The 24,951-nt window shown below is 47.1% G+C and overlaps 1 protein-coding gene across 1 annotated transcript in view; it reads right to left on the bottom strand.

Moving 5' to 3' along the window:
• NINL (ninein like) overlaps positions 1-24,951 on the bottom strand; it is a 321,722-nt gene that overhangs the window by 25,447 nt on the left and 271,324 nt on the right. Inside the window, exons 25-26 of the mRNA XM_075339423.1 lie at positions 3,306-3,419; positions 608-721 (exon numbers count right to left, since the gene is read on the bottom strand). Coding sequence (XP_075195538.1) covers positions 608-721; positions 3,306-3,419 — 228 coding nt within the window. The remainder of the gene's footprint in view (positions 1-607; positions 722-3,305; positions 3,420-24,951) is intronic.

The following is a 24,951-nucleotide window of genomic DNA, read 5'->3' on the forward strand; positions in this document are numbered from 1 at the left end:
TTTTTTTCATTTTTTAATACTTTACTGTTCTTAATGGTCCTCTTAGAGGATTTGAAGCTGCGATCATCTGCTTGCCATAGCAGAAATAACAGACTCCTTTGAAGCCTGGCCAAAGGAGCGCTGTTATGACAAGCACAAAGCTCTTCAGCAGATCCCCTACCATAGCTACTCATCAGCGACCCGCAATCATGTCACAGGTGTGCTGATAGGCATTTAAAATGGCTTGCCCCCTGCTGGTGTGTGTTAAATCCCGCTATTAGAGTCCGACAGCAGGATTTAATAGGTTACCAATCACGAGCTCCGCCCCACCTGTAATGGTTAGTGGCAGTTCCCGGCTGTAATACACAACCAATACCTGCCAGGTATGGGGCGAGCTCACCCCATAAGCCCGCTCCATACACACCCTGCCAACTTGCGTTGTGCATGTACAGTGGATGCTGTGAAGGGGATCATATTATATAGATATATTATATATATAAACCAGCAGGAGCCCATACATTTTAGACTGAATCAATACATTCAAGACACACACCACCATTCCAACATCTAAGGGAGTGGGGGCCCTGTGCAGTTGCCCATTTTGCCCTGCCCTAACCCCAGCCCTTACCTTATCATGGGAGTCATCCAGATCAGATTTCAGCTGATCATGGTGCTTCTTCCAGGTCTGGCATTCCTCCTGAGCTTGTTTCAATTCATACTTCAGCTCTTCTATGTGACTCACCTGGGAAATATAGATTATACATTTTATGTAAAATATATCTGAAAGGTTAAAAATGAATGCACCAAAATGCAAGTAATGCTGTTGCATAACATATCATTCAGCAAGAAACATCATAATGCAATTATATTTCCTGCTGAATGATCTTTGCTGCGGAAGTAACCTAATAATGTACAGTACAACGCTACGGAGCCAGAATATAATGAGTAGTAACATTTCTTGTGATCTGTGGATTAGGAAAAAATAGAGCAACTATGAGTATATTTCTACACAGAAATAGGAATAATGTTCAGAAATACAACTATACCCAGAGTGTGCTAATGTATATGTGAATTGAATATCTGAATTTTGTACTGCATTACTGCTATGTAGTGAGAGCCCGACAGCAAAAGGCAAGGTGATCTCTTGTAGGCCCAGGACAGGCAATTGTGATAGATGGGAGCACACAATACGGCCAAACTATAGACCAGGTATCCTAATTTTATAAGTATAGTGTATGGCAGTATTGTGATTAGGGGAGACTTTACCTACCCAGATATTGGCTGGGGTCATAGTCCTGCTTCAACTACAAAAGGGAGAAAATTCCTCAGCTTGTTGCAGAATAATGTAATGGGTGAGCTCATGGACGACCCAACAAGGCTATGATGGATTTGGTAATTTCTAACTATGTAGGGCTGGTTGGAAATACGTACCACTGCATGAAAACCTTGCTACCAGTGACCAACTGCAATATTATTTCATTTTGCTTAACGTGTAAAAAAAATTTACTAGATATGTCGTGAAACTGAAAATACAAAGAAGGGGGGCACAAATGGTGTCTTATCCGGTGGTACCAGAAAGCACTAACCTGGTGCGCTTGTGTTAAAGACACAACCACTATAACCACGTGTTGAGGAAGGCTGCTGCACAATCCAGGAAGGTGGCGTTGGAGGAGATGGAAGAAAAGGATCTATCCGCACTGCCAGAAGATGATCACTGAAGATCAACAGGGATTAAGGCAAGCGTTCATAATCCATGCCCATCGTGCGTATTAGCACAATCTTCATAGATTGTGCTGGGGACGCAATACGCATGCAGTTATGCTGCGGTGCAGAACATACGCTATGTGGGCACATAGCCTCACACTCACCAGATGCCGAGCAGAGGACCTTCAGTGATTGCGGCCCCCGCACACATCTAATCACACACACACACACACGCACACACAATCCGATCGCGTACACAATCCGATCGCGCACACACTCACCACATCCAGCGACACTGATTTCTTCTCGCAGGCAGAATCCTGAGAGGCTGTGCAGTGAAGCGCAAGGACATGCTGCAATGCTTCCTTACAGGACCTGCGGACACGTGACTTCCTCTCATCATTCCCAGCGGCTGGAAGCATTGTTTAATGCTGGATGTGATGAGTGTAAGATGTGTGTGTGTGTGTGTGTAAGATGTGTGTGTGTAAGATGTGTGTGTGTAAGATGTGTGTGTGTAAGATGTGTGTGTGTAAGATGTGTGTAAGATGTGTGTGTGTGTGTAAGATGTGTGTGTGTGTGTAAGATGTGTGTGTGTGTGTAAGATGTGTGTGTGTGTGTAAGATGTGTGTGTGTAAGATGTGTGTGTGTGTGTAAGATGTGTGTGTGTGTGTGTAAGGTGTGTGTGTGTGTGTGTGTGTGTGTGTGTGTGTGTGTGTGAGCCAGCAGCAGAGGAGGACCTAGGAGCCACGCAGACGTCCGGGTCTGGTAAATATGAGTCTCCTGGGAAGTGGGGGGGGGGAGGGAGAGGTCTGCTTTTTTTAGGGGGTAAACTTAGCCCCCAACCGTGTTACTCCAAGAATAAGACCTCCTCCAAAAATAAGCCCGTGTGCTTTTTTGGGAGGCAAAAAATATAAGACAGCGTCTTATTTTTGGAAAAACACGGTACATATTGGGATAAAATCTTGGAGATTGGAATATCCCTTTAATACATCATCTAATAAATGTAGATAATATCCAGGTGAAGCTAAATCAAATCAATGTGAACAACGTCTCCAGGCCCGGATGAGCTGCATCCCAAAGTTTTTAGGGAACTCGGCTCAATTATTGCTGTGCCCCTGTACATACTAGTCATTCTCTATTATCTGGCACAGTTCCAAGTGACTGGCACAAAGCTCATGTGGTACTGATTTTTAAAAAGGGATCTAGGTCTTTCTCGGGTAATTTTAGACCTGTAAGCTATCCATCCTTCTCTACCATGAGAACCATTACTGGGTGGCTCTGCCTAACTGAAGAGCTAGTCACAGCGGAAAACATTGATGGGTTCAAAATAGGCTTAGATGCTTTTATAAAATGAAATACCCTAACAACTATACAAACGTGTGAAGTTCTTGTTCTGAATGTTAATCAGGAGGGAAACATTAGGTCTGCGAGGGCGGATTGGTTTATGCATTATGCTAGTTTCCTATATCATCTCCCAGCCCTCAGTTAAAGAACTATGTCCATCAAGGTTATCTATTTTTTTCAATCGCACTATATAGCTATGTAATAAAAGTATGTACGGTATGATTGCTAATGTGGCTATGGATAGTGGCTGTACTGGACCTTCAGCAAATTAGATTTACCTGCTCAGTAGTTTCTTTAAGTAATTTGGAGACAGCCTGGCACTGATCCTCCAAAGACTCCTTCGCTCGCTTTAATGATGAGATTTCGTCTTGAAGAGTCGCCATAACTATAAGCTGTAAAATATTCCAATATTCTTCAGTAAATTATTTAGATATTTTGCCAATATAGTCAAAACATATATACAAAAACGTATTTTCAAGTAGTCCACAGAAGGGTACAATATATAAATGTTGGTTAAGGGGGTTTTCCAAAACTCATTTTAATCCTAAATGACTAACCTTTTTTTTTTCTTCATCTTTGATGACGGATCAGTTGAAAATCCCAGAGCATGCTGAGATTGTGAAACAAGTCATCATTAAAGGCCACTGTTGAAGCCCCTGCCCCCTCCCTGGAACAAAGCGTCATGAGCGAGGTCTGTTTCAGGGCTTGGCTGGTCCCTGCTCTACTGAGCATGTGTCAGTTGTCATTTCCAAAATATGCTCAGTTTATTTTTGTCACTGTCACTTTTTTTTTTTTTTTTTTTTTAAGCATTCAGTTAATTTCTAGGTCTCTCTAGGGGACTGTGTGCCTACAATTGTTTGGTCACTTTAATACCACAATATTACAGTATATAGGAATATTACCGATCTATGAATCAGAGCCAAGATGTCAGCCATGGTGGCCTTAAATAGGCCATTGGCTCTGGGGGATCATGAGCACTTCGCAATTGGATCATTGAAAATGTCACTGTCAGAGATTGACAGCGACATTTCAATGGTTAAACTGCAGTGATCTTAGCTTGCTGTGGTCACTGTTAAACACAGATCGCGGGCTCAGCTCCTGAGACTGCTCCATACACCTCACATAGTTAGTACCAGTTTGTCCTTAGTCAGGAAATGCTTAAAGGGGTTCTTTAGAACTTTAACAATGAAGATCTAGCCTTAAATCTGGCCATCAAAATATTATTAGTGCATAGTAATGGATGTGCTGCAATACTAGAAAAGGATACGAGTATCAAGTAATCTTAACCCAATAACGTAACTTTGCATTTGCAGAAGCAGAATGGTCCCTTCATTCTGCTCACCAATGGGATCCTGGAGATTGGATCCCACCAATTAAACTATGATGGAACTAAGCTAAGGATAGGCATCAGTGTCAAGTCAGTAAGAACTCATTTACTTAAAGAGGTTATTCAGTACTATTTAATTTTATTTTTTTTACAGTGGGTCTAAGAATTAACAGGAGGAAGATAGTTGGTACCTACCTGCCTGTTGTGCCAAGGGCTGATCTATGCCAGCACAGAGCGACCGACAGACTGCTCCTGCCTGCGATTCTATGGCTTCCTCGGACATCACGTCTACAGAGCAGCTGCTTCCCTTCCGTTGTGCTCTGTTGTCAGGATGGGACTACCAGTGTCATTCTGATTGATATTTAGCTCCCCACTGCCTAACTGCAGGGATCCGTCTATCAATCAGCATGATGTCAGCAGTCTCGCCCTACTAACAGAGCATCTGGGAAGAGGTAGAGCTGGTCTGGTGACGTGAAACAGTTGAATTGTTGTCAGTGACTGCACTGAGCTGGCGCCCAATAGAACAGAACGTTAATAAGTAACTCCCTACTGGTTAGTTTTTAGGCCTATAGTGGGAAAAATAGTCCTGGATAGCCTAGGTTTCACCAAGGAAAATATATTCTCTGTTTCACCAAACCATATTTTAAATTTTAAGACTCAAATACATTTTGGAGCTTCTACAGCTCAAATATCCTCCACTATCGTGCTCGGTGATTAGTACTATTCTTAAGGCCCCGTCACACTAAGCAACATCGCTAGCAACATCGCTGGTAACGAACAACTTTTGTGACGTTGCTAGCGATGTTGCTGTGTGTGACATCCAGCAACAACCTGGCCCCTGCTGTGAGGTCGTTGGTTGTTGCTGAATGTCCTGGGCCATTTTTTAGTTGTTGCTGTCCTGCTGTGAAGCACAGATCGCTGTGTGTGACAGCGAGACAGCAACAACTAATGTGCAGTGAGCAGGAGCCGGCTTCTGCAGAGGCTGGTAACTAATGTAAACATCGGGTAACCAAGAAGCCCTGTCCTTGGTTACCCGATATTTACCTTTGATACCAGCCTCCTCCGCTCTCACTGTCAGTGCCGGCTCCTGCTCTGTGCACATGTAGCTGCAGCACACATCAGGTAATTAACCCCATGTGTGCTGTAACTAGGAGAGCAAGGAGCCAGTGCTAAGCATTGTGCGCTGCTTCCTGCTCTGTGCACATTTAGCTGCAGCACACATCAGGCAATTAACCCGATGTGTGCTGTAACTAGGAGAGCAAGGAGCCAGCGCTCAGTGTGCGCTGCTCCCTGCTCTGTGCACATTTAGCTGCAGCACACATCGGGTTAATTAACCTGATGTGTGCTGTAACTAGGAGACTGGGGGCTGGTCACTGGTTGCTGGTGAGCTCACCAGCAACTCGTGTAGCCACGCTCCAGCGATCCCTGCCAGGTCAGGTTGCTGGTGGGATCGCTGGAGCGTCGCAGTGTGACAGCTCACCAGCAACCTCCTAGCAACTTACCAGCGATCCCTATCGTTGTTGGGATCGCTGGTAAGTTGCTTAGTGTGACTGGACCTTTATGTTCCTTTATTGGAATTTATACTGTCAGCCATCCAAGCAGTGCTAACAAGCTACTCACCTTTGCAATGAGTTTATAGGATAGGAAGCAAAGGAACAATGTCCTGTACTAGAGAAACAAAGCAACCATGTCCTGTACTAGAGAAACAAAAGAACAATGACCTGTACTAGAGAAACAAAGGAACAATGTCCTGTACTAGAAAAACAAAGAAACAATGTCCTGTACTAGAGAAACAAAGGAACAATGTCCTGTACTAGAGAAACAAAGAAACAATGTCCTGTACTAGAGAAACAAAAAGGAACAATGTCCTGTACAAAAGAAACAGAGCTCTACTTATTACTAAGAATATAAAAAATGGGGGGGCGTGGCCAGCAGGCAGCATGAGCGGTCGCATTTGAGAGCAGCTCCGCAGTCCAACGCTGATATATTCTATTAATCCTGCCGAAATTGGTGCCTAAATACACCTCCGGATTACCTGTGGTGCGGTGATCATTCTCATCGGTAATATGAGTAGAGGTCGCAGTGCTGCGGCAGCTGAGAAGCTGAAGAAATTTGCCCGAGACTCCCAGCAAGATGGCGCCGGCAAACAGGCAGAGCGGGAAGCCAGTGAGGCGGAGGAGGAGGAGAACATGGAGGCCGGATCCAAGGAATCGCAGAAGCTGACCTTGCAGCAAGTTACTACGCAATTACTTGCAGCGATCCAGGATTCAAAAGTGTCGCTGACGGGTAAAATTGAGGAGGTTAAGATCGATGTGGGTCTCCTCAGGCTGGATTTGCAAAACCTGAGAGAGCGGGTAAAGGAGACGGAGCAGCGGATCTCCACGCTGGAGGACGACGCAAGAGCGACGCCGGGCAGATTATCCTCTTTGGAAAGCGCGGCAAACAACTGGGCGCAGAGGGCTGATGATCTGGAAAATCGCCTGCGTTGCAACAATTTAAGAATCCTAGGGATGCCGGAGAGAGCAGAACGGAGCGACCCATGTAAGTTCATGGAAACATGGCTCTCCGAAACTTTCCCTGATGCGACGCTGTCAGCGGCCTTCGCCATAGAAAGAGCCCACCGGGTGCCGGCCAGACCTCCTCCCCCAGGAGCGCAGCCCAGACCCCTCCTGGCCCGACTGTTGAGCAGCAGGGATAGAGATGCGATCCTTGGTGCGGCGAGACGCAAGGGCCCGATCTTACACAACAACGCTTCCATATTGATCTTCCCTGACTTCTCTGCGTCTCTTCAGAAAACGAGGGCATCCTTCATCCAAGTGAAAAAACGCCTTAGAGAACACCAAATTGCTTACTCCATGATCTTCCCAGCCCGTCTCCGAGTGGTTCATCAAGAGCGCTCCCTTTTCTTTACTTCTCCTGCGGAGGCGGATGATTGGATCAACACACTGAAGAGGAAGCGCTGATGCGTTACAGTTATGGGCGATGCCTCGAGGGTCGTTGTTGTGCTGGCGTCGCGGTTTTGATCCACTTATTTCTTCTTCTCCGGAGTGAGGTCGGTAATGCGATTCTAATTCCTGGGACGTCGTGTCTGAAATCGCTGTTGCGATCGCTTTATGATCATCCTATGCAGATATTCGGCATCCCTTGTTACTGAAGGCGCGAAATATTTTTGTTTTCTTCACCTCTTCTGTCATGTGAGTGGAGCGGGGCTCGGGATCGCCGTTGCGTCCGCGCCCTGATCTCCTGGTTCCAGTTCGCTGAGAAGCTGATGAACTTATCAGGATGCGCTGGTGCGCTTGTGGCCCTCCGGAAGCTTGTGAGCTACTGGGTGCGATTATTATTGGTCTTCCATTGAGCCGGTTTCCAGGTCGGCCCCCATCGGGTCTGGGTAGCTGGAGGTCGCGTCTTTGGATGTGACGTGGCCTGCGTTCACTGCGATCATTGCTAAGTCCAGTTTGAGCTCCAGATCACTCGGTCGCAGGTGCTGGTGGGACCGGACCGAGGTGACATCAGGCGGGACTTGGGCCAGACCGCTGTTACGGCACCAAGAACACTTTCAAGCGAACTCGTGTCATCCTGTATCTTTTGATCTAACATGGGACTTTATTTTGGGTTCGCAACATTTGGCAACGCACTTAAGTTCATAATGCTGAATTTTGTTTTTAGAGCTGTATTAAGTTTCTAAGGTCACCATACATCATAATATCTTATAACCTAAGGTTACCTGCAAATTTTCCTCTCATTTCCTCCACACTTCCATTTCTTCCTTCCCCTCCCCCTTTTTTTTTTTTTTTTCCTCTCCCTTATTTCTATACCCATCTATTCTTGGTCCTTTTATTTATGCATGATTAAAGGCTATGTTGCAGGGTAATTCAATTTATTGGACTGCAGGAGAAGCTTAGGTCCTTGTTTGAGGACACCCCCGTACCAAGTACACCATCTAGCCACGTTGGTTCACCCTAGTCGTTGCTAGGGAAAAATCTCTCCTGGTCGCACTACTGGACCAGTTCTTATCGACTGTGTGAGTGCAGCCGATTGTTTGTATTTAAGGGTACGTTTACCCAAGTTCTACTGTAGGTTAAGTTTTTGACATTTTCCATTCAATTTAGCAAGTGGTATCTTTCAATGGCTTTAAGCTTGATGACATGGAATGTTAGGGGACTGGGCACATCCAGGAAAAGGGCGGCAGTATTCGCACATATCAAAAGATCCAAAGCTCAGATTGTATGTTTACAAGAGACCCATTTATTGTTGGAGACCACTAGAGTGCTTCAGAAGCCTTGGGTTCAATGGGCAGCTCACTCTGTTCATTCCTCATATTCTAGGGGAGTATCGGTACTAATCCACAAAGCACTGCGGTGGGACCCGGGTAAGATTATAAAGGATAATGATGGGAGGTATGTGTTTATCCAGGCTCATATCGATGGGGTAATGATAGTGATCCTAGCCATATACATCCCCCCTGCGATGGGAATCTCGATTCTGTATGAGGCGGCTAAGTTTGCCTCACAATTCCCACAAGCCTTAGTGCTCTGCATGGGGGACTTCAGTTTGATTAATAACACAGGACTGGATAGATTCAACACCTGACAGGTCCCGATCTCTCCTACGATACAAACTAGACTGAGTGCATTCCTACAGGAGCTGGGATGGTGCGACATGTGGCGGTTTTTTAACCCAGTACTGAGAGAATATACATGTTATACTCCCGGGAAAAACTCATTATCTCGAATTGATTACATCTGTGGAAACGAAAGAGTCTGTGCCCATATACAATCGGTATGTCACCTGCCCAGATCAGTATCAGATCACTCCCCGGTATTTGTAGGCATTAAATGGGAAGGATGTAAATCTCGTAAAGTGTCACAGAAGATTAACCCTTGGTGGCTTTCACTCTTTGGAACCAATGATAGGATTCCTGATCAGCTTAGGGCATACACTGAGACGAACTCCGTGGAAGAGAATCACTCGGCCTATTGGGACGCGCTTAAGGCGTATTTGAGGGGATGCTGTCACTCCTCTATCTCCTATCTCAAGAAACAGGCGGCCAGAGAGGAGGAGGAATTGGCCACTCAAAATAGAGTGCTCGAACATAGATTCAACTCGGACCCTTCTGAGGAAAACAGATCTCAATGGCTACAGGCTGGGAGGAAATATCTTTTGTACTTGCAAGATAAGGCTAAGAGACATGTCTTCTTCACGAACCAGAGATATTTTGAGCAAGGGAACCAATCTAGTAGTTTACTAGCGTTCCTGGTGCACCAATCCAATAGTTCACCTGCGGTCCTTAAGATTAGAGACCCTAGCGGCGAATCAGTCACTTCCGTCAATGGTATTCTGGAGGTGTTGTGTTTTTGGACTTCTATAGGAACCTATATGAATCCAGGCTGACCGTGTCAAGGGAGGAGATCACTGATTACTTACGAAATCTGGAGTTTCCCAGATTGACTTCGGCCCAGAGATCGGCCTTGGATGAGCCCATTAGTATGGAGGAGATGGTGGAGGCGATGGGAGCCCTCAATAGGGGTAGGGCGTCTGGGCCAGACGGACTCCCGATTGAAATATTTGACAAATATCAGGGGGAGGTGGCTCCAGCCCTCCTGGAGACGGTTGAGGCTTCGTTCCGCAGGGGACGGTTGCCTGACTCTTGCTATGAGGCAACCATCGTTCTACTATTAAAACCAGATAAGGACCCATTGGATTGTGGCTCATACAGACCGATCTCTTTGTTGAACTCTGATTATAAAATTCTTACCAAAATACTAGCAACTAGACTCAACAAAGTGATCTCCTCCATAATACATGAGGATCAGTTTGGATTCATTCCGGGTAGGAGTACCTCGGATAACCTGAGGAGGGCGCAGGTGGTCTTACAGATGGGCACCAAGTTAGAGGAGGATTGGGCTCTGGTCTCCCTGGATGCGGCCAAGGCCTTTGACTCTATAGAATGGCCATACCTGCTGGAGGTACTGCGGGCATTTGGTTTCGGCAACGAATTCATTAGATGGATTGAGATTATATATAAAGCTCCATCCGCTAACATTCAGGTGGGTGGCGGGGTGTCGGAAACTTTCCCTTTGGGGAGGGGAACCAGACAGGGATGTCCCCTATCCCCTCTCCTGTTCGCCCTTGCCATGGAACCGTTGGCGGTGCACATTCGGGCGGACCCAATTTACCGGGGAGTGAGCCACCGTAAGGGAGATGAACGCTTGTCTCTGTATGCAGACGACTTGCTATTGTTTGCATCTGATCCGGATTCCTCCATTCCTAGAGCCGTGGAACTAATTGACCGATTCGGGGGGTTCTCGGGTCTGTCAATAAACTGGTCAAAGTCGTACCTCCTCTTTCTGTCTCGGGACAGAGAGGAAATGGCGAACACCCGCATATGTAGGGTTCCAGTAGTGGATCATTTTAAATACCTTGGGATTATACTGGCGGGAAGCCCTTCGGAGATGATAGCAAGAAATATTGCCCCCCTGTTATCACACCTCGGGGAGAAATTTAATAGATGGAGCCAACTCCCGCTCTCAGTGGCAGGAAGGATTAACCTCCTTAAAATGACAGTGCAACCAAAGTGTCTTTATATTACCCAGCATGTATTTGTACAGATTCCCCGCTCTTTCTTTCGGTCCCTGGAATCCTTAATGATCACCTTTGTCTGGGGCACATCCAGATCAAGGGTCCAGTTGGCCAAATTACAGAGACCCAAAGACATGGGGGGTATGGCCCTTCCTGATCTTTATATATACTACCTGGCCGGACAATTGAAATATCTGGGTCAATGGACACTTCCTGGGGTAAGGGGTTCTCCGGAGGGACTCTTGGCAGAGTTCACAGGTGTGGATCTCCTATGGCCACTATTGACAAATCACAAGAGGGCCCCTGAGGGTCGTGTCCTCCCGATTCACAAACTAGGGGCCAGGATCTGGAAAGAGGCTAAAGCCATATTCGGATTTCATGATATACCAACTGAGACCCCCTTATGGGATAACCTGGACCTTCCACACTTGTGGGTTGCCGGGGTTTGGTGAATGGAGGAATCGCGGAATAGTCTCCCTGGGATCACTGGTCCGGGATGGTGAACTCCGCCCCTTTGCACAACTGCGTACGGAATTCGATCTGCCGGAATCTCATGGGTTTCAGTATCTCCAGATCAGGCACGCCTTTCGGGCTCAGTTCTCTGGTCGTGGGGTTAGATTCTCTTCCTTTCCAGTCATTGGAATTATCAGATCGCAGGGCCCTGGCGGTCTTATTTCCAAACTATACTCCTCACTTATTCGGGCCAAAGCCATAACAGTCCTCTTTCTGTCCGGGAGAGGTGGAGTGCCAGGATCTCTGAAATTGATGATGTAGTGTGGGACGACATTGTCGAATCCCACACGTTGGTTTCTCCCGCAATTAATAATAGACTGATTCAGTTATATATAATACACCAGAGTTATATCACTCCCCAGAGACTGAAAAAGATGAAAAAGGCGAATAATTTGGTGGGGGTTGGTTTGTTAGAGATGCGGGAGAGACGGTGCTGATTTCTGGCACATGATATGGGATTGCCGGGCCATTCTCTCCTATTGGAGTGAGGTTGTAACGACCCTTTCCACCATACTTCAAAACGTGGTTGCTATGTGCCCAATCCTGTGTCTATTTGGGGTGGTAGGGGTACACTCCTGGTCCCAAGATGAAAATCTATTAATAAAAAAGGTCCTGTTTTTGGCCCGGAAGGGCATTATACTAAATTGGATGAGCACTCATCCCCCAACTAGAGCCTCTTGGATTGCATTGGTAAATGCTATAATTCCGTCAGAACAATTTGTTTATAAGACGAGAGGTTCTTTACATAAATTCGACAAAATATGGGGTAGATGGTTGGGATCGCCCTTGACTGGAGGACCACCCGGTTCCCTGACTGATAACCTACAGTCGGTATTATCGCAGTAATAATCAATAATGCTCCAGTGAGGGGAAAGGAGAAACATGTGATCCATGAAACTCCGTATCAGTGATATGACGAGGTCCCTGAAACCTGGGTTGCTCATTCCTTGTTAACATGGGCTTTTTGCCCCAGGACGGATATGACTCGCGAGCTGACACCTTTGAAATGTTCACTGTACTAAGGCCATGCTGGAAGTAATAGACGTTGACTTGATTGTTGTTGCTTTATTACTCTGATTATTAACCATTTTACATGTATTTTTACTGTACAAATTGCTGATTTATCCTTCAATGTAATGATTTACTTAACCTTCAATAAAACGAGTTTAAAAAAAAAAAAAAAAAAAAAAGAATATAAAAAAATACTCTAAATCAGGCTCATTTCTTAAGAAAAGTAATGTTATATGGAAAAGGGAAAAAAAAAAACACAACTTTACTATACATTTCTATTTAGCTATGAAGGTGTAAACACATACACTCACCTGCTTGTTAGTCTCATCCAGTCCACTGAGAAGATCTTGTTTTTCCTGTTTGTGTTTAAGAATCAAATTTTCAATCTGTTATAAGGAAAAACATAATAAAGGTAACATCCAAATACAGCATCATGAACCCTCATATTGGCATCACATTTATTTTTACTTTTATTTTAAAATTTTAGGAATGCAAGAGACATAAAAATATCACCACCACACTACAGGGGCCACTTACAGGTATATGGGACATATGACTATGGTAGATCACTTATTCATAGATTCCCTTTAAGGACCATGACACCAGGTTTTTGCGACCTAATCTGATAGCAGCATAATGTAGGAGTGGAGACCCTGATTCAAGCAATGTGTCACTTCCACTTACTGGGCTGCTTATTGTAGTTATAACACACAGTTCAAAACAGCAGGAGACTAGCAAACTTACTGCCATGTTGACCTCCATATTCATGAGCTCTGAATAACCTTGCCCCACCACTAATTGGCAGCTTTCTGTGTGCACTGTGTATATGAAGAAATCTGTCATAGTGGTGTTGGCGGGGGTCATACAGAGCTCGACAATCAGAGAACTGGTAGATCTACAGCAGAGTTAGGCTACTTTCACACCTCCGGTTTTTGCTCTGCGGCACAATACGGTGTTCTGCAGAAAAACCGCAACCGTTTTTTTTTACGCCGGTTGCGTTTTTTTTTTGCATAGACTTACATTAGTGCCGTATTGTGCCGCAGGGGCTTGCGTTCGGTCCGGTTTTTGCCGCATGCGGCAGATTTAGCCGATGCCGCGGCCGGATAGAACGTTCCCTGCAACGTTTTTTGATCCGGCAATAAAAACCGCATCCAGCCGCTGCAGCGCATTTTTCAATGCATGCCTATGGACGCCGGATGCGGCGCGAAGCGGAAAAAAAAACGCATCCGGTCGCCGCATGCGTTTTTTTCCACTGCGCATGCTCAGTAGCGTGCCGCAACCGGAAAAAAACGGACGGGCCGCATGTAAAAACGTATGCAAAGGATACGGTGTTTTCGCCGCATCTGTTGCATAGGTTTCACAACTGGATTGAGCCACAGTGCTCAAACCGGATGTGTGAAAGTAGCCTAAACCGGGATTTTATCAAAACTACTACAAAACAACAAGCAAGTGACACGTCACTGGAATCGTCGTCTCCAACCCTACATCATGCTGCTCTCAGATGGGGTACCAAATACCTGGTGACAGATCCCATTTAAATGGTAAATGTTAACGAAATATAACACTATCCATAAGGCACGGACAGCACTGTACACTACGTGGCACCCTTCTTTGACTTTAGGGGTCAAAATTATGGCTGACATACAGTCCACATCTTCACATTCTTAATTTGTGGTAATTGAAATGGGGAGGGAAAGAAAGAAAAGTGGCTGACAGCTTGCCTAGTGACGTAGATCTTTTTGTGGTCTGATACCTTGCTTTTAGAGAACTGCAGGTCCTGTTCCAGTCGTTCCCTGTCCTGTTTCCAGATTTCTTGCTGCTGAACCTTTTCTCTCTCTACTGAGTGGATTTGGTTCTGGAGTTTCTCTACAGATGCTGCAATCTCCTCCTTCTGTTGGATCGTCTCTCGCTGCCGGCCTTCCAATCGCTGGATGACCTCTTGGTGAGCATCATTCTGTGCCTTCAGGTCCGATACGGTACAATTCAGCTGATGTAATTCATTACGGGTTTTGTCAGCCTGGAGAACAAAAACACTAATGTATAAAGCTTAATCAACCAACTTCACAAGATCTATTGGACTTATTGTTTAAGTCTATAGTGGATTCTTAATGCCCCAATGTAAGACACTTATCCATCAGTGCTATGCTAAATACATGAGCAGAGAGGTCATTCAATTGTCCAATAATAGGCAAAATTAGCTAACATAACCTGTGCGACTGTGAAGATATCCTTTGGTCAGACAGGTTAACACCAAATTATAATACCAAACCACCTAAAGGACAAGAGAGTCACTTTCTCTGGAAAAAAAGAAGAGCTACGGAGTGCTGAGAAAGTCCTCTTTTTATGCCCTAAAGGACATGTATTTATTTAGGCCCCAGTTCAAGTCCAGCGTCTTTGTCATGTGGCATGTTCGAGGCAGGCATTCTTAATTGAGAAGTACAGTGGAACCTTTGATTCCGAGCATAATTGGGAGTGAGCTCTTAAACCAAGTTACTCTTATATCAAAGCAAATTTTCCCATAGGAAATAATTGAAAACACAGACAATTCGTTCCACAGCCCAAACATATTTACTGTATTTATACAAACTTATTACAGTAACACAAAATAATGTACAGTGTTCATAATATTACAGTACACTAATACAAAATACTGTACAGTACAGTAAAAAAACAAAGCAAATGAAACTGCACTTTAGCTTACAATAGAAGTATTGGTGTGTGAGAGGTACAATACAAGTAATGTGCTGTACTGGTTAGCAGAAAGAAAGTACAATGTATCCACAAATGCAAATTGATAGACATGCTATATAGTATATACTGTACTGAACAATGGTATACTGTATACAGTACATATGTACAGAAAGTTACCTCCAGAGCGGGTCAGAGCGTGGTGAAAGGACAGAACCGGACGTGTGCACAGTGAGTATTTGCTCTTAATGCAAAGCATTGCTCTTAAACCAAGTTACAAATTTTTAAAAAGCTTTGCTTGTCTTGCAAAACGCTCTCAAACCAAATTACTCTTAAGGGCCATTTACATGCTGCGACATCGCTAACGATATATCGTCGGGGTCACTGTGTTTGTGGCGCACATCCGGCGTCGTTAGCGACATCGCAGCGTGTGACAGGCTGGAGCGACCTTAAACGATCGCAAAAGAGACAAAAATCTTTGGTATATGAGAGGTCGTTCATTTACCAAAAATCGTTGTCTGGTAAGTAGCGATGTTGTTCGTCGTGTTGAGGATAAGAATTGAGTATCCAAAAATACTTAATTCAGCCATTTCATAGACTCCGGTATATAGTTTAGTAGATATAAACTAACGCACATATTTATGTATGTCTTTGTTCTGTTTACTAATACGTATATATGTATATTGCATATTTAGTGTATTTTCCTTAATACAATATACCAGCACATGTAATTCTGAAGATAGCTGCCATATCCTGTCTACACCCGGGACGATGAACAAAGGAATTCCTAAAAGCCTGGACTGTCCAATCAACAAGAGACTATGCTAATTTCTATACGTCTTGAAGTCCAGCCTGCGATACTTGATTGGACTGTATTTGGCTACACCCTTCACTTCTCAAGAGCTATAGAAAGTTTCAAACAATAAACAATAAACAATAAAGACCAGTTGGTCAGCGCCCGTCATGGAGATGGATATAACTGACTCGTTGTCCATTATTTAGTCTCGTGTGCACACATGACAATATAATTTGAAACAGCAGTCAGATCCTGAGTGACCGGTTAAGTCACATCCTTTCGGGACTGGAGGAAAACAGGTTTAACACGGACATCAGTGTTGAACACACAATTTTTTTATTTCATTTCATTCCTACGCGTTTCGGAGACCACAACTGCCTCCTTCTTCAGGGAAAAGAATTTTACAGAAACCAAGGAGGAGCCCTTAAAAAGGATGTACAGAAAAAAAGGGAAAAAAAGAAAGAGAGAAAGGAAGAGGGATCCCTGGCTATGACGTCAGTTCACCGTGTGCTGCAGAGCAATGACTCATTGCCACGTGGAATGAAGCCGCATTACATGGCCCTTACAAGAATTGAATAAAATACATATTAATACATTTAGCCCAAACAGAACATTCATAATCAAAAATCATAGCAATAAGAGATCCAGAAAAAAATGAATTTAAAGTGAAAAAGTAAAAAGGAAGGGGGTAAAAATGTATACAACTAATAGTGATATTTGACACGAACCCGGGGTAGAGAGGCCGTAAGATTGACCGGCCATCTCACTAACATCACCAGGGATCCCTCTTCCTTTCTCTATTTCTTTTTTTCCCTTTTTTTCTGTACATCCTTTTTAAGGGCTCCTCCTTGGTTTCTGTAAAATTCTTTTCCCTGAAGAAGGAGGCAGTTGTGGTCTCTGAAACGCGTAGGAATGAAATGAAATAAAAGAATTGTGTGTTCAACACTGATGTCCGTGGTCTTCAAGCGCGGTGTTAAACCTGTTTTCCTCCAGTCCCGAATTTGATGTCTTGCTTGTACAACAGGGCTGCTGCTGGACCACCTTAGCACTCGCTCATGCCACTAAAGGGGTTGTGACTGGCACAACCCGATCAGGTGAGTGCACCATTTCCTTATACCTTTTACCCAGTAAATCGGGTAATACCCTATTGCGCCTTTTCTCTCCTAATTTAGTTAAGTCACATCCTTAACAGTCGTTCCTGCGGCATCACACATCGCTATGTGTGACACCGCAGAAGCGACGAATATATCCTTACCTCCGTCCACCAGCAATGAGGAATGAAAGAGGTGGGCGGCATGTTCCGGCTGCTCATCTCAGCCCCTCCTCTGCTATTGGACAGCTGCCGTGTGATGTCGCTGTGATGCCGCACGTATTGCCCCCTTAGAAAGGAGGCGGATCGCCGGCCAGAGCGACGTCGCAGGGAAGGCAAGTCCGTGTGATGGGTGTTAGCGATGTTGTGCACCACGGGCAGCGATTTGCCCGTGATGCACAACCAACAGGGGCAGGTACACATTCTAGCGATATCGGTACCGATATCGCAGCGTGTAAAGTACCCTTTAAACCAAGGTTCCACTGTATACGCCTTTCAGTGAATCGGGTGTGTCTGAAAACTGTTGTGCAACTCCATGTGCCTTGCCACAAACCTTCCTCCAATCAGAGATTTGAGTAAAATTTCTGGCATAAGTTATGCCACAGCTTATCATCATTAGATGAGCTATGCTGTGGAATCCCATCCTTGTTTTGCTAGAGCTCGGCCCATTTTGACGGAACTGTTCGGAACTGGCATGAGAAAAAAAAAACTGTGCGTTCCTCAAAAATTTTACACGTTTTCAAAGCGATTTACACTAAAATTCTGGTGGAATTCCTTTGATGAATGAGGGCCTGAGTGTTAAAACTAAAAAATACACTTGGCAGGAAAAAAAAAATAAAAAATTGACAGGTCTATTCTCGAGGAGGTCTCTGCAGAGAAATCAGGGCAGGTAGCCGTAACTACAAGAAGATTAGCTCAATCGGCCCATGAATCAATGGTAGTGCAAACTGGAGTCAGGCTTTGATTTCTGCCATAGATGTCAAAGTCTTATTTTTCATAATTGAAAAAAAAAAATCAGTGTGAACATGCCCCTAGTAAACTCTAATTATATATTAAATAATATGTAACAACGGTACCTCTTGGAGCGACGTCTGCAGCTCACTTTGAAGCTTTCCTTTCTCTCCCTGCCACTCAGACCAGTTATGAAGGCTTTCCTTCTCCAGGACACTGAGCTTTGCCTGTAGTTGTTCTATGTGAGTGGCTGATTCGTGCTTTTCATCGGTGATCTGCCTTAGTCTAGCATTCAGATCTTGAATGGTTTCGTAACTCACTTCCCTCTGAGAGCTCAGGTCGGACACTGTGCCGGTCAGTTGGAGGCTCTGGGCATTCAGCTGGCACAGCTCATCCCAGTATTTTTCATTCTAAAAAGATAGACACAATCACACAATATATACCATTATTGCTCTTATTTCTACAGTCTTTCTTCTACCATAGATCTTCTCAAGAAAGTGAAACCCGCAATCTTGCCCCAAACAGAGCTATTCTACTTGTGTTCCTTATTCATCCTTATCCCCTTTAGCCATTTCCCTAGCATTATTAGCAAACAGGTAGGAAGGCTAGCGCCAGATGATTATACTGCTCTATATTCCTACAAGGAGTGGTATAGGAGGGATCTTGCAATATCTGGGCTCTACCATCTCAGGATGGAGTAGTGTTATGGAAACTGTAAGGCTAAGTTCACACATTGCGTTTTTTTTACGCTGGGTTTTTGTGCGTTTTTTGCGGAAAAAAAACCGCACAAAAATGCACCCGTTGCAAAAAAGCGGCAAAAAACGTATGCGGTTTTACCGCGTTTTGGTGCATTTTTTGCTGCATTTTTGCTCACTGCGTTTTTTTTTATCAGTGAACAATGTCATTAAAGATTGTTGACAAAAAAAAAAAAAAAAAAAAGAAGAAGGGAATTTTGTTTACTTACCGTAAATTCCTTTTCTTCTAGCTCCTATTGGGAGACCCAGACAATTGGGTGTATAGCTTCTGCCTCCGGAGGCCACACAAAGTATTACACTTTAAAAAGTGTAACCCCTCCCCTCTGCCTATACACCCTCCCGTGCATCACGGGCCCATCAGTTTTGGTGCCAAAGCAGGAAGGAGGAAACTTATAAATTGGTCTAAGGTAAATTCAATCCGAAGGATGTTCGGAGAACTAAACCATGAACCAAAGAACAATTCAACATGAACAACATGTGTACACAAAAGAACAACAGCCCGAAGGGAACAGGGGCGGGTGCTGGGTCTCCCAATAGGAGCTAGAAGAAAAGGAATTTACGGTAAGTAAACAAAATTCCCTTCTTCTTTGTCGCTCCATTGGGAGACCCAGACAATTGGGACGTCCAAAAGCAGTCCCTGGGTGGGTAAAAGAATACCTCGATAAAAAGAGCCGTAAAACGGCCCCCTCCTACAGGTGGGCAACTGCCGCCTGAAGGACTCGCCTACCTAGGCTGGCATCTGCCGAAGCATAGGCATGCACCTGATAGTGTTTCGTGAAAGTGTGCAGACTCGACCAGGTAGCCGCCTGACACACCTGCTGAGCCGTAGCCTGGTGCCGCAATGCCCAGGACGCACCCACGGCTCTGGTAGAATGGGCTTTCAGCCCTGAAGGAACCAGAAGCCCAGAAGAACGGTAGGCCTCAAGAATCGGTTCCTTGATCCACCGAGCCAAGGTTGACTTGGAAGCCTGCGACCCCTTACGCTGGCCAGCGACAAGGACAAAGAGCGCATCAGAACGGCGCAGGGGCGCCGTACGAGAAATGTAGAGTCGGAGTGCTCTCACGAGATCTAACAAGTGCAAATCCTTTTCACATTGGTGAACTGGATTGGGACAAAAAGAAGGTAAGGAGATATCCTGATTGAGATGAAAAGGGGATACCACCTTCGGGAGAAACTCCGGGACCGGACGCAGAACCACCTTATCCTGGTGAAACACCAGGAAGGGGGCTTTGCATGACAGCGCTGCTAGCTCAGACACTCTCCAAAGTGATGTGACTGCCACTAGGAAGACCACCTTCTGCGAAAGGCGTGAAAGAGAAACATCCCTCATCGGCTCGAAAGGTGGTTTCTGAAGAGCCGTTAGCACCCTGTTAAGATCCCAGGGTTCTAGCGGACGCTTGTAAGGTTGTACTATGTGGCAAACCCCCTGCAGGAACGTGCGTACCTGCGGAAGCCTGGCTAGACTCTTTTGAAAAAACACGGAAAGCGCCGATACCTGTCCCTTGAGAGAGCCGAGAGACAAACCCTTGTCTAATCCGGATTGAAGGAAAGACAGAAAAGTGGGCAAGGCAAACAGCCAGGGAGTAAAACCCTGATCAGAGCACCAGGATAAGAAGATCCTCCACGTCCTGTGGTAGATCTTGGCGGACATTGGTTTCCTGGCCTGTCTCATAGTGGCAATGACCTCTTGAGATAACCCTGAAGACGCTAGGCTCCAGGACTCAATGGCCACACAGTCAGGTTGAGGGCCGCAGAATTCAGATGGAAAAAAGGCCCTTGAGACAGCAAGTCTGGTCGGTCTGGTAGTGCCCATGGTTGACCCACCGTGAGATGCCACAGATCCGGGTACCACGACCTCCTCGGCCAGTCTGGGGCGATGAGGATGGCGCGGCGGCAGTCGGACCTGATCTTGCGTAAAACTCTGGGCAGCAGTGCCAGAGGGGGAAATACATTGGGCAGTCGAAACTGCGACCAATCCTGAACTAATGCGTCTGCCGCCAGAGCTCTGTGATCTTGAGACCGTGCCATGAATGCCGGGACCTTGTTGTTGTGCCGGGACGCCATTAGGTCGACATCTGGTGTTCCCCAGCGGCAACAGATCTCTTGAAACACGTCCGGGTGAAGAGACCATTCCCCTGCGTCCATGCCCTGGCGACTGAGAAAGTCTGCTTCCCAGTTTTCTACGCCCGGGATGTGAACTGCGGAGATGGTGGAGGCTGTGGCTTCCACCCACAGCAGAATCCGCCGAACTTCTTGGAAGGCTTGACGACTGCGTGTGCCGCCTTGGTGGTTGATGTACGCCACCGCCGTGGCGTTGTCCGACTGAATTCGGATCTGCCTGCCTTCCAGCCACAGCTGGAACGCCTTTAAGGCTAGATACACTGCCCTTATCTCCAGAACATTGATCTGAAGGGAGGACTCTGTCGGAGTCCAGGTTCCCTGAGCCCTGTGGTGGAGGAAGACCGCTCCCCACCCTGACAGACTCGCGTCCGTCGTGACCACAGCCCAGGATGGGGGCAGGAAGGATTTCCCTTTCGACAGGGAAGTGGGAAGAAGCCACCACTGAAGAGAGGCTTTGGCTGCCCGAGAAAGAGAGACGTTCCTGTCGAGGGACGTCGACCTCCTGTCCCATTTGCGGAGAATGTCCCATTGGAGTGGACGCAGATGAAACTGCGCAAATGGAACTGCCTCCATTGCTGCCACCATCTTCCCTAGGAAGTGCATGAGCCGCCTCAAGGGGTGAGACTGGGCTCGAAGGAGAGATTGCACCCCTGTCTGTAGTGAACGCTGTTTGTCCAGCGGGAGCTTCACTATCGCTGAGAGAGTATGAAACTCCATCCCGAGGTAAGTTAGCGATTGGGTCGGTGTCAAATTTGACTTTGGGAAATTGATGATCCACCCGAACTTCTGGAGAGTCTCCAGAGCAGTGTTCAGGCTGTGTTGGCATGCCACCCGGGAGGGTGCTTTGACTAGAAGATCGTCTAAGTAAGGGATCACCGAGTGTCCCTGAGAGTGTAGGACTGCCACCACTGCTGCCATGACCTTGGTGAAGACCCGTGGGGCTGTCGCCAGGCCGAAAGGCAGTGCCACGAACTGAAGGTGTTCGTCTCCGATGGCGAAACGCAGGAAGCGTTGATGCTCTGGTGCAATCGGCACGTGGAGATAAGCATCCCTGATGTCGATTGATGCTAGGAAGTCTCCTTGGGACATCGAGGCGATGACGGAGCGGAGAGATTCCATCCGGAACCGTCTGGTTTTCACGTGTCTGTTGAGCAGTTTGAGGTCCAGAACGGGACGGAATGATCCGTCCTTTTTTGGCACCACAAACAAGTTGGAGTAAAAACCGCGACCACATTCTTGAAGGGGAACAGGGATCACCACTCCTTCTGCCTTCAGAGTGTTCACCGCCTGAAAAAGAGCATCGGCTCGCTCTGGGGGCGGAGATGTTCTGAAGAAACGAGTCGGAGGACGAGAGCTGAGCTCTATCCTGTAACCGTGAGACAGAATGTCTCTCACCCATCGGTCTTGGACATGTGGCAACCAGGCGTCGCAAAAGCGGGAGAGCCTGCCACCGACCGAGGATGCGGTCTGGGGAGGCCGAAAGTCATGAGGAGGCCGCCTTGGGGGCGGTTCCTCCGGCGGTCTTTTTAGGACGTGACTTAGACCTCCATGAAGCAGAGTTCCTCTGGCCCTTCTGTGGCCTGTTGGACGTGGAGAATTGAGACGTGGCTGAGGGCCGAAAGGACCGAAACCTCGGTTGTATCCTCCGTTGCTGAGGTCTGTTTGGTTTGGACTGGGGTAATGACGAGTCCTTTCCCTTGGATTGTTTAATAATTTCATCCAATTGCTCGCCAAACAGACGGTCGCCAGAAAATGGCAAACCGGTTAAGAACTTCTTGGAAGCAGAGTCTGCCTTCCATTCGCGTAGCCACATGGCCCTGCGAACTGCCACTGAATTGGCGGATGCTACCGCTGTACGGCCCGCAGAGTCCAGGACGGCGTTCATGGCGTAGGACGAAAAAGCCGACGCCTGAGAGGTTAAAGACACAACCTGCGGAGTAGAGGCACGTGTGACTGCATTAATCTCAGACAGACAAGCTGAGATAGCTTGGAGTGCCCATACGGCTGCGAATGCCGGAGCAAAAGACGCGCCTATGGCTTCATAGATGGATTTCATCAGGAGCTCTATTTGCCTGTCAGTGGCATCCTTGAGCGATGAACCATCTGCCACTGCTACTATGGATCTAGCCGCCAGTCTAGAGACCGGAGGATCCACCTTGGGACACTGAGCCCAACCCTTAACAACGTCAGTGGGGAAGGGGTAACGTGTGTCATTAAGGCGCTTAGTAAAGCGCTTGTCCGGAAATGCTCGGTGTTTCTGGACTGTATCTCTGAAGTTGGAGTGATCAAAAAACGCACTCCGTGTACGTTTGGGAAACCTAAATTGGAATTTCTCCTGCTGAGAAGCTGACTCCTCAATCGGTGGAGCTGGAGGAGAAAGTTCTAGCACCTGGTTGATGGACGCTATAAGGTCATTTACTATGGCGTCCCCTTCAGGTGTATCAAGATTGAGAGCAGCGTCAGGATCAGAGCCCTGATCTGCCACCTCCGCTTCATCCTCCAGAGAGTCCTCATGCTGAGACCCTGAGCAGTGTGAAGAAGTCGAGGGAAGCTCCCAGCGAGCCCGCTTAGCCGGTCTGGGACTGCGGTCCGTGTCGGAGTCCTCACCGTGGGACCTAGGAGTCACCCCAGGAGCACTTTGCTGCTCCGACCGAGGGGGGCCTGGGGGCAATTATTCAACAGTGCCCGGGGCCTGTGTTACAGGTCTGGACTGCAAAGCTTCTAGTATCTTAGCAGACCATCTATCCATAGACTGAGCCATGGATTGTGAAAGTGACTCAAAGTTTCTCAGCCAACACTGCAAACTCTGTCCCTGCCACCTGGACAGTGGTAGCCGGTGGTTCTACCTGGGCCGGGGGTCCCACCCGTGGCTGAGGCTCCGGCTGAGTGAGTGTCACAGGGGCCGAGCATTGCACACAATGAGGGTAGGTGGAACCTGCAGGTAACATAGCCGCACAAGAGGTACAGGTTGCAAAATAAGCCTGTGCCTTGGCACCCTTGCTTTTTGCGGACGACATGCTGTTGTCTCCTCTTAGAGCAAACAGTGAGGGTATATAGCCAAAAGCAAATAATGCGGCCGAACAGAGCAAATGTATACAGTATATGGATATATATATATATACTCTTCGGCACCCGGGGGGGCCAGCACCAGGTAACCGGTGCGGCTTACCGACCGCCCTCAGCGGTTGTGTGTCCACCAGATTCCCTGCCTGGGCCTCCCAGAGCTGTGGAGCTCGGTCTGAAGTTCTCCACCGGCAGAAGTGCAGATAACAATGGCTGCCAGCGTTCTCAGAGGAGAAGGGAGCCGTGGGCGTGCCTCAGAAAGTGCGGGAATCTGGTGCCCCACAGTGCTCAGTGAGGGGGGAGGAGGATACCCAGTATGCTCCAGCCCTCACCGCTGACGTCCAGTCTAGCGTCCCGCCCTTACCCCTGACTGGCAGGCCCGGGGGCGGGAGTATGCGGTACTAGGCCGCAGAAGCCGGGGACTAAAGTTAGTAACCCGGCCGGCAAACAGGCGCGGTCGGCGCGGTAGTCCCGGCGGTGGAGCTGGAGGTGTCAAAACACACAGCAGCCGCTGCAGCGTCTGTTACACAGGCGCTCTATGCGCCGTCCCCAAGGGGACACAGAGTACCTCAGAGAAGCAGGGCCTGTCCCTGATGATACCCGATCTCCTGTCCGTCAGATTCCCCCAGGGGCTGCGGAGGGAGCCCGGTCCCAGTGCATGGTGACCGGTTAGGATCCCACTTCTCCCAGAGCCCCTAAGGGATGGGGAAGGATAACGGCATGTGGCTCCAGCCTTTGTACCCGCAATGGGTACCTCAACCTTAACAGCACCGCCGACCAGAGTGGGGTGAGAAGGGAGCATGCCAGGAGCCCTGTTAGGGGCCCTCTTTTCTTCCATCCGATAAAGTCAGCAGCTGCTGCTGACTAAAATGTGGAGCTTGCGTGCATGTGTGCCTCCTTCAACACAAAGCAAAAAACTGATGGGCCCGTGATGCACGGGAGGGTGTATAGGCAGAGGGGAGGGGTTACACTTTTTAAAGTGTAATACTTTGTGTGGCCTCCGGAGGCAGAAGCTATACACCCAATTGT

The sequence above is a fragment of the Anomaloglossus baeobatrachus genome, chromosome 3, assembly GCF_048569485.1.
Source record: "Anomaloglossus baeobatrachus isolate aAnoBae1 chromosome 3, aAnoBae1.hap1, whole genome shotgun sequence".
In the NCBI taxonomy this organism is placed as follows: Eukaryota; Metazoa; Chordata; class Amphibia; order Anura; family Aromobatidae; genus Anomaloglossus; species Anomaloglossus baeobatrachus.